General features: G+C 41.5%; 1 protein-coding gene across 2 annotated transcripts; it reads left to right on the plus strand.

Moving 5' to 3' along the window:
• The first annotated feature begins 2,376 nt into the window (after positions 1-2,376).
• Positions 2,377-6,863, plus strand: LOC111950738 (probable G protein-coupled receptor 85). Of its 2 annotated transcripts, none has more exons than XM_023968604.3 (2): positions 2,377-2,870; positions 3,961-6,863. In XM_023968604.3, exon 2 carries the CDS (start codon positions 4,116-4,118, stop codon positions 5,247-5,249), a length of 1,134 nt encoding a protein of 377 aa, XP_023824372.2. In that variant the 5' UTR covers positions 2,377-2,870; positions 3,961-4,115; the 3' UTR covers positions 5,250-6,863. The 2 variants fall into 2 exon arrangements, with proteins under 2 accessions (XP_023824372.2, XP_023824364.2); XM_023968596.3 differs by having other exon boundaries at positions 2,377-2,711.
• Positions 6,864-10,228: the final 3,365 nt, after the last annotated feature.

The following is a 10,228-nucleotide window of genomic DNA, read 5'->3' on the forward strand; positions in this document are numbered from 1 at the left end:
TGTGTGAGGCTGCTCGGCCATGGAAACCCATTTCATGAAGCTCCCSATGAACAGTTCTTGGAACTCAGTAGTGAGTGTTGCAACCGAGGACAGACAATTTTTACACGCTGCGCGCTTCAGCACTCGGCGGTCCCGTTCTGTGAGCTTGTGTGACTTACCACTTCGTAGCTTGAACGTTTTTGCTTCTAGACGTTTCCACTTCACAATAACAGCACTTACAGATGACTGGGGCAGCTCTAGCAGGGCAGAAATTTGACAWACTGACCTGTTGGAAAGGTCGCATCCTATGACAGTGCSACGATGAAAGTCACTGAGCTCTTCAGTACGGGCCATTTTACTGCCGATGTTTGTCTATGGAGATTGCATCGCAGTGTGCTCGATTTTATACACCTGTCAGCAACTGGTGTGGCTGAAATAGCCAAATCAACTAATTTGAAAGGGTGTCCAAACACTTTTGTATATATAGTGTAAATGTGTAACAAAACTATACAAATCCTGTATGATAGTGAAAACGACCGGAGAAACACGCAATAATGCAGCGATATAATTGGCCGACCGACGAATGAGGAAACGCACCCATATCATTTGACCACCGCGCGGCTTGCGCATCACAACAATAATCTGATCCGCACTGGAAGTAACATGGCTCCCATGGCCAAGCTCCCTAGAGTTCTAGCAATGCTGTTGGTGATGTTTATTTCGTTCATTCCCCCAGCCGTGGTTACCATATCGGTAGTGGGCGTTTGTGCGTGCATCGGCTGGTACGCACGACAGAGAAATGGACAGTTCTGAGAAACCAAAACGGCCACTACCSTTTTGGACTGGCTGCTGGCCTATATCCGAAAATGCTTATCCGCCGTCTACAGTATCTTGACTATGTTGGGTCATTTTTGACTGACATAACAAGAGTCGTGTGCCTTATTTTGAAGTTGACTGAACGAAGAAGACAAAAAATGAACTACAAAACCAGGAATTTGAGAACAGGAACTGGGAGCCTGCTCACTGCACCTGTAGGTTACTTCCTATCACTGAGAGATGACACATTATGGACTATACGTAATAGACTATGTTACCTTAATATGACACCAACATTTGATTTCGCTTGGACTTGAATTGAATATCTTGAGATACTGTACAAGAATAATGTATGTCCCTTCAAAGAGTGTGATGATCAACTGTCCTTTCACGAAATATTGACATTGCCACGACAGGTGAATTGCCATCTGACAACTGTTACAAGCACAGTAGCTAAAGTGTGTTCTGTCAGAAGTGCTTTCACCGTTCTTATAGCCTAACATTGTTATAACACCCTCTTGATAGGAAATAAATACCTTCATTATTTGTAAATTGCATCTTGGCTCATGGGTCCTTCATTTCACACATACATGTACATGACCAGTGTCCTTTACTATATTGCTCACTTAAGGGAATTTGTAGCCTCTAATAGTCTAATATTTAAACCATCGATGTAACGTCCTCAGCTTCTATGTTGTAAAACAAATGACAGTGCAGACAATGTAAAGATTGAACACTGGTCTAGTATCGACTTTCTCCATACCAAACAACCTCCCCTTTGTCATAAGATATAGCTCAGGGGGGGGGGTCATGGAGAGATGCAGTGTGTGCAGGCTTTTGTTCCAGTCCAGCACAAACACTGCCGCCAATTCAAATAATTAGACCACAGCCATTTGAAGCAAGTGTATTGGAGATGAGCTGGAACAGAAGCCTCGGTACACTGTAGCTCTCCATGACCAGTTGGTGACCCCTGAACTAGGCCATAGAAAAGCCTACACAACACTGTTCTTTCGTAAAAGATCTATATTACAAAAACAATGAAAGATGTACAATATTTTAGAGGTCGCCAGTCATTTGTTTCTGCTCCCAATGTTCCTTGATATTCGTTCTTTGAAACCCAATAGTCTGTAGCCTGTGGGTGTGGGGTATGACATCACTGTGTTCTACTGACATAGCCTGGAAATGAAAAGCACTGAAATTAGAAGGGAGCTGATATTTGCATGCACACATACACATACACACACACACACACACATACACACACACACACACACACACAAACACACACTGCATAAAGTGCTTAAAATTATACATATGAGAAGTCAGTCTAGCCTGAGGTGAACCATCACCTAGTTTAAAACCCCTTAGTTACCGTTACATATGAATTTATGACATGATACATGTAGCAATGTAATATTGCATTATTTAAAAATCACATTTTACATTACTGCATTTGATTGTTGTTCAACTTTGCTTCTGAATTAGTGTTGGGTGTAGGTCTAGTGCATAGGGACGTGGGAGGCGCCTATAGGCTTAGTAGAATTGATAGTCTATATAGGTAGGCTATAAGCTAAACGCAYATTATGCAGAAATGGGAATCTAATGCACTGGATCTCAGAATGAGTGATCCGGTCGCACTCTCTCCCACTGTACGCTATAATGACTGATGAAGGCAACGAGGGACTTGTGATACTGCAACCATTGAGCAGATGTTGCCGTGAGAGACTATAGTGCTGCAACAAGAGACAAGAMGCGTCTTGGATCACAMATCGGATAAGTGCGCATGCTCCGTCCGTTCCGTTTACTGTATATTCACTGTGGTAAAAGAGCAGGCAGGCAACAAACCAAGCTTTTTACAGMAAAGTGGCTTCGACAATGTAAATAACCTCCAAGGAAACCAAAAGGAATATCAACAGGTATGCTTTTAATTTATATCTTAGCAGTCCTTTCGATTTTTATTGGCCTATTTACTGTGGCTTTGGATTCCAGTCAATTCATAGCGGGTACTTGGAAATTCTTCTGCCTAATGGACGTGCGGATTCGCTACACTGTAATGTTCAATCCAACAGTGAACGGTGAGAAATATACATTGTAATCGAATGAATTCCAACCCAAATGCATGGGAAACGCTCGCATAACGCTCATCCGAAGGATAGATAATGCTTAAAAGCGCATCTCCGCTATAATGACAGAATTCRGGAAATACAGTCCGTCACGAATAGCCTTTGTTTGATATGATCTTAATTTTTTTTTTAAATGAATATGCCATGTTTTTGCATAGCTATCTAGTATTGAATTGTTTATTTCATTCGTGATTTATTTGCTTCGAAGTGCAGAATTGGATTTGTCATCTCATTGTTATAAACATCAATAAACAATTCATAGGGTACCAAATATAATTTTGACTAGACGGTGTTCTTTGTTAACATGGTTGTGAGATTCGATAGTCTATCGCCTWAAATCAAAGCTGAGCTGGGAAATAGATAAAAGCCCAAGTCAATAAACCGCCTTAATCAGGTGAATAGCTTATTATAACGTCTACCATGTAATTCCAGTCAACCGTTAATCAGACAAAAACATGGATGCTTTTAATTCTGTATGCACCATCCGTTCATTTTCAACAAAGCATGAAGGCACATGCTGAGTTTATTGTAAGCATCCCCTGGTCAGATCAATTCTGCAGGGTCTTTGGGTGTGATCAACAGCTTTCTTGCTGCATAATGTTAAACACGTTTTACGACATAATAAAATTACCAAACATCGAATGAAACCCTTTKGTTTACCCCCTTTCCTACCAGACATAAGATAGATATGCATTCCCCTTTAATAGTGACTTAAAACGTTGTCTTAGCATAACATTACTTGTATTTTCTCTAATGTTCTGTCATTTCTAAAAGGGCKGCCCATAAAAGAAAGTCTATTATTGTAACCAGGATTAATGATTGTGTCTTATTAAGCTAATCTGTAGACTAAGTATTCTAGCTAGGACACTGCTCTGCACTGATTGCATACCATTATAAATGCAATGAGCAATTCAACTGAAAATGGAAAATAAATTACAAAGGGGAAATGGTAGTTTATCATACACCCAGATACAAGCTCAAGGGTGCAATGCAATGTAAAAACAGTATGAGTGAATCCTGATCGGTGGCTGGTATTTTTCAGGTATTTTTAGGTGTGATGAGACAAAAGAACAAAAGATGCCGTAGAAGAGAGGCTGCTTACAAGCCGGGAATCTGCTTCAAAGCACAACAAATGGATCTATCACCTCCCCCTGCCGCCTCTAGATAATGATACTTGGCTGAAGCTACTACATCTTTATGATCCCTCCTCCATCTATGGCGAACTATAGCCATGCAGGGGACCACAACATCTTGCAGAATGTCTCTCCTCTCGCCACGTTTCTYAAACTGACGTCCCTGGGTTTTATCATTGGAGTCGGYGTCGTTGGCAACCTCCTGATCTCCATCCTACTGGTCAAAGACAAGAGCCTGCACCGCGCACCGTACTACTTCCTGCTGGACCTGTGCGCCTCGGACATYCTGCGCTCYGCCATCTGCTTCCCCTTYGTYTTCACCTCYGTCAAGAATGGTTCCACCTGGACGTACGGCACSCTTACCTGCAAAGTGATAGCCTTCCTGGGGGTGCTGTCCTGCTTTCACACAGCGTTCATGCTCTTCTGTGTGAGTGTGACACGCTACCTGGCCATAGCCCACCACCGCTTCTACACCAAGAGGCTCACCTTCTGGACGTGTTTGGCAGTCATCTGCATGGTGTGGACGTTGTCGGTGGCCATGGCCTTTCCCCCGGTGCTGGACGTAGGGACGTACTCCTTCATCAGGGAGGAGGACCAGTGTACGTTCCAGCACCGCTCGTTCAGAGCCAACGACTCCCTGGGCTTCATGCTGCTCCTCGCCCTGATCCTCCTGGCCACCCAGCTTGTCTACCTCAAGCTAATCTTCTTCGTCCACGACCGCCGGAAGATGAAACCAGTCCAGTTCGTGCCTGCTGTCAGCCAGAACTGGACCTTCCATGGTCCCGGGGCCAGCGGCCAGGCAGCGGCTAACTGGCTGGCGGGGTTCGGCAGGGGCCCCACCCCGCCCACCCTGCTGGGCATCAGGCAGAACAGCAATGCAGCCGGCCGGCGACGCCTGCTGGTGCTGGACGAGTTTAAGACTGAAAAGAGGATAAGTAGGATGTTCTACATCATGACCTTCTTCTTCCTCACACTGTGGGGCCCATACCTAGTGGCCTGCTATTGGAGGGTGTTTGCCAGGGGCCCCGCGGTCCCAGGGGGGTACCTGACCGCGGCGGTGTGGATGAGCTTCGCCCAGGCGGGAGTCAATCCCTTTATCTGCATCTTCTCCAACAGGGAGCTCCGGCGCTGCTTCAGCACCACTCTCCTTTACTGCAGAAAGTCCAGGTTACCTAGGGAACCCTACTGCGTTATATGAAGGCTTGGGTTGTTTTTTTCCTTCCACTCCTCCACTGATTGATCTCAATTTGGGTTTGGTCCCATTGTACAGCTCTCTTTCTCTTCATCCTCCAGTTTCTCCTCCTCCTCCTTCCCTCTCTTCTGAGGCAGAAGTTGGACTRTCAATCACTCCCTTGGTTCTGTGATTGAACATCAAACATGGAGGTTGAAGGAAATGAAATAAGCAGGTAGCTGAGAACCCCTCCTATGTTTATGTTCTAGTAAACAACTGCTGTGGAAGGTTATTTAGAAGCAGAGAAGATGAAGAAAAAATTGTCATTGGTGAAACTACAAAAACAAAGGACTGACCCCTTGCTTTGGATATTTTGACGATAATTCTTTGAGGTAAAAGATTTTGGTGAAAAAAAACACAGAAAACAAAGAAACGATTTCCTCTAAAGAGTCACTGGAATTGTTTTACATTTAAAAGTTGCACTAAAAAGAAGATGTAAAGATGCTTTTTTTGATCAACGGTTGCATTGCAAGGTGCAAGGACAACTTGTTTTCCCCTCTAACTAAACAATGAATGCTTTAATTTGCAACAGACATCCCATTCGCTGTATGTAAAGCAAAACAATGTTCTGGTGACTAACTGTTGGACTACACCTTCACAAGAGGATTAAATTGGTTTTAATGTAAGTGATATCTTTTTCATTTTGGGGGGTGAGGGCGGCAGGGGTGGGGGGCTTAATGAAGGGAATAATGAAGTGTGGTTTTGAAGTTGCAACTTAAATCTAGAAATTATTTCTTGTAGTTTTACGATCCATGTGTCCCTATTGTCTGGAAAAKTTATTTTTCTGAATCTGCTCACATTTGACAAAAAAAMMAMAACATATTAAACGATGTTTGGATAAAAACATAGTTTTTTGAGAACAAACAAACCTTAAGAAAGACAGTGAAGAAATACTTAAATGTGTCACATCCATGTTACCTAAACACTGAAATATTGTTACAGTATTGCTGAAGCCACTCCAGGTGTTCTTGCCTTAATGGTTCTGATATTGTTCTGTTTTTCAGTTGTTGGGTTTTCTCATCCACTSCTGAAAAGTCCTTGACTCTTTTCACATCAATGTCAAGTGCATGTTCATTTTAAAAAGCTGGTCCACTCTCGTAAGCATCACGGGTCATACACTCAGCAGAGCAGCCAATTTTTTATTCTGCAAAGGTTTGCTATGTACACCCCACAGAGTGCTCAGAGCACAGGGAGTGTGTGTGTGTGTGCGTGGGCACATGTGTGTTTGTGTGGGAATCTTCAGACAGCTGTCACTTCAAGACCAGAGCCTTAYTWTGAAATCTTGCACAATTTGTAAAAAGTGTTGAAGGATAAAAACATTTAAGGCACACCGTCTTGTTTATTTATACTTTCCCTACATTTGCTCTCTACTGATTGTTTTCAATAACTTACTTTTTCTCTTGTGGCCATTTTAATATTTATTCTGTATTCTTTTTTGTATATTATCGATAGATTGTGTGTAAGTATGTGAGTCTTTCATTTTGAAGTCCCGAATGTGAGTACAGTTTAAATTAGGATTGCATTCGCTGAAAGTTAACTGTGTAATCTGTTGAAAATAAAATTTTACATTTTGCAAMCTTGTTTTTTGCCTTTCACTGACAGAGATTTCATGTTCAATCCGGCCTTCATGTTTGACCAAGTCAAGAGATTTGATCACTGTTCAGAAATCCCAAACTAATCTGATGTTTTATAACACTCTTGTTCAGATTTTCTTGATTCCATCCGATAATCTATGTTGTATCAAAAGAAAGAAACTATAAATCCTCTTCCCTAGTTACAGTTTCATAGTACTTCCCCAATACAGTGCGTATCATAAGTATTCACCCCCTTTAATTTCTTCGCATTTTATTGTCACAAAGTGGGATTAAAATAGTTTTAATTATATATTTTTTGTAAATGATCTACTGTTTAATGTCAAAAKGAATTAAAAAATAAATAAATTAATATACCTTAATTAAATAAGTATTCACCCCCCACCTTTACCAGTGATTACAGCTGTGAGGCTTCTTGGGTTAGTCTCCAAGAGCATTGCACACCTGGATTGTGCAATATTTTCCMATTATTCTTTTCAAAATGCTTCAAGCTCTTATAGGTTTTKGGGGACATGGCTAGACAGCAATTTTCAAGTCTTGCCATAGATTTTCAAGCAGGTTTAAGTCAAAACTGTAATTTGGCCACTCAGGAACATTCACTGTCTTCTTGGTAAGCAACTCTAGTGTATTGTGAAATAACTACAATGTTGCCATTGRAYRCTGTAGCTGTTTTAAAATCACCAATCAGGGGCGGACTGGTATCAGAAATCRGCCCTGACATATCTAACACACCGGATATTTTTTTTCCTTCAGGCCCCCATTATTAGCCAGATAATACTTATTTTGTACAAAAACCCCAAGTTAGACAGGTCCACTGGGCTAACAAGGGACAGGCCCATCTGGCATTTGCCCAAAATACCAGATGGGCTTGGTGACCAGTCTGCCCCGGTCACCAATGGCCTCATGGTGACATTCCTTAGCAGTTTCCTTCCTGTCCTGCAGCTCAGTTCAGAAGGAAGACTGTATATTTTTGTATCTGAGTGGTTTAATACATCATCCACAGCATAATTATTAATTTGACCATGCTTAAAGAGATATCCAATGTCCGAGGGTGTCACGACTTCCGCCGAAGTTGGTCCCTCTCCTTGTTCGGGCGGTGTTCGGCGGTCGACGTCACCGACCTTCTAGCCATCCTGATCCATTTTTCATTTTCCATTGGTTTTGTCTTGTCTTCCATCACACCTGGTTTCAATCCCATCAATTACATGTTGTGTATTTAATCCTCTGTTTACCCTTATGTCTTTGTCGGTGATTGTTTGTTGTATGTTTTGTGCAAGTCATGTTCTGGGTGCGACGGGTTTTGTACCCAGAACCAAGTTCACTCTCCTGCGCCTGACTTCCCTGCCACCAGYACGCACCCATTACAGAGGGACCTTACCATACTGTATGTTGTATGTATGGGGGACAGAAGAAGGGGTAATCATGAAAAAATTATGTCAATCCCTATTATTTCACACAGAATGAGTCCGTCAAATGTATTATGTGATTTGTTATGTCAAAATGTACTCCTGAACTAATCTAGGCTTGCCTGAACAAAGGGGGTGAATACTTACGCAACAACTATATTTTAGTTAAACAATTTTAATACATTTCTAAAGATTTGTCAAATTTTCTTTTCAATTTGACATTATCAAGTATTTTGTGTAGATCAATGACAAAATGATCACAATTAAATCCATTTCAATCCCACTTTGTAACGCAACAAAATGTGAAGAAATCCAAGGCGGGTGAATACTTATGATACCCACTGTACCTTGTGAAAACRGGGATGGCATCAATGTTGATAGGTTGATCAAGGTGCACGACAAGAAGCCATTGCCAGTCTGCTTCTCTTGTGTCTAGATGTATTCATAGTRAATTGAGTTTTATGCTGTATTTGTGTTGAAGGCTTCCCATTCATTCACTGTTTTATCTTCTGCCTTTGTGGAACATGTATTTAAGCATCTTCATTTCTATGCCAGTCTCAAAAAATAATTGAATTACCTTAGCCCAGTTGATTGCAAACACAAAATATGATGCTGAAATCATGGAAAGCTTGCTTGTAAACAAGACAGACAAATTGCGAAGGTGCAGTTGACCTGAAAACCTTTTAATGGCCTTTTTGCATAGCAAGGTAAGCAACTAATTCTGTCGGAGATGTCATCAGTACACCCCAAAAGGTCTCTGTCAGTTACTATATGGGTCTTGCAATCTATTTGCATTTGTCAGTTCTCTCTGGATGCAAATCATTACAGACCATTTTATGTTGATAATGGGAGGTTGTCAGGAATAGATCCTGGCCAGAAATGACATCGGCCCTAGTTTGTATCTAACACTGTGTTTGTTTGCCTTCAGTAACAGCAGTCTTGATTTGTTTAGTGTTTAATGAAATGTTATGAGATTCTGACAGGGCWGAGAGGAGGGCTAAAATGAGGCAAACACAACCTTGTCTTGCATGGAGYTAGGATTGAAGTGGTCGCTCTGTGGCTGTGGGATTTGAACTGGGACATTTTGCATGCATTTAGCTATGGGCCAGGGATGGCTGCTGTGGTTATCACCTATCATGTGATGTTCATGTAGTATGTCCATATGTGATCATGAAACCAATGGGATTATTTCATCACATTGTCATTTGGTCTCCTTGCATCGGTTTTCTCTTATCTGTAAAAGGACATTCATTGTCATTTACTAAACATCTACAAAATGTTGGTGGTTTCACAAGAAACTGTGTTGCACAGAATACAAAGAATACTTTGGCCCAGGTATTTACCTCCAGTATAACATAATACAATCAAAGCTTTCTTTTATCCATGTATCACTGTGAATTGATATTTTCTATGCCCTGCCAACAACGTTTTTATATTGAATGTTACTTTAGAAAGCATTTTCCCTTTATTTTTATTTTATTGATGGTGGAAATGAATTTATCTCCGATCTGAGAACTTCTCTTGGGCTACCCTTAAACGACAGTGATCTTCTAACGAAGAATGACATCCTTTGTATATCTCAGTGGTATTAAGTACCATTTCCATGGACTGCCAATGGATGTGAAAACGTAGTCTCACCCAGACCCTCAGTTGATCATCTTACTGCTGCAGAATAAATACCATCTGTTGACTCTGACACATTTTTTGATGTGGAATAATTCATCTGAGGCCTTTTTGCACACCGGAGAGTTGTTTATTTTTTWATAATGCAAGCCAGCTCTTAATTAAAGCTTGGTTAAAGGGTCTTTACCAACAACCGCTYGGAAAAGGAAAAATGCCCAGAAATGGAGTGGACGACTCATCCCTTGACAAGACAAGCTACTCGGCGCAGGAAAGTGAAGGGAGGATACTCCTTTGCTCTTCATGAATCCACACATCACACACAAAG

This window comes from Salvelinus sp. IW2-2015, unplaced genomic scaffold (genome assembly GCF_002910315.2).
Source record: "Salvelinus sp. IW2-2015 unplaced genomic scaffold, ASM291031v2 Un_scaffold803, whole genome shotgun sequence".
Classification (NCBI taxonomy): Eukaryota; Metazoa; Chordata; class Actinopteri; order Salmoniformes; family Salmonidae; genus Salvelinus; species Salvelinus sp. IW2-2015.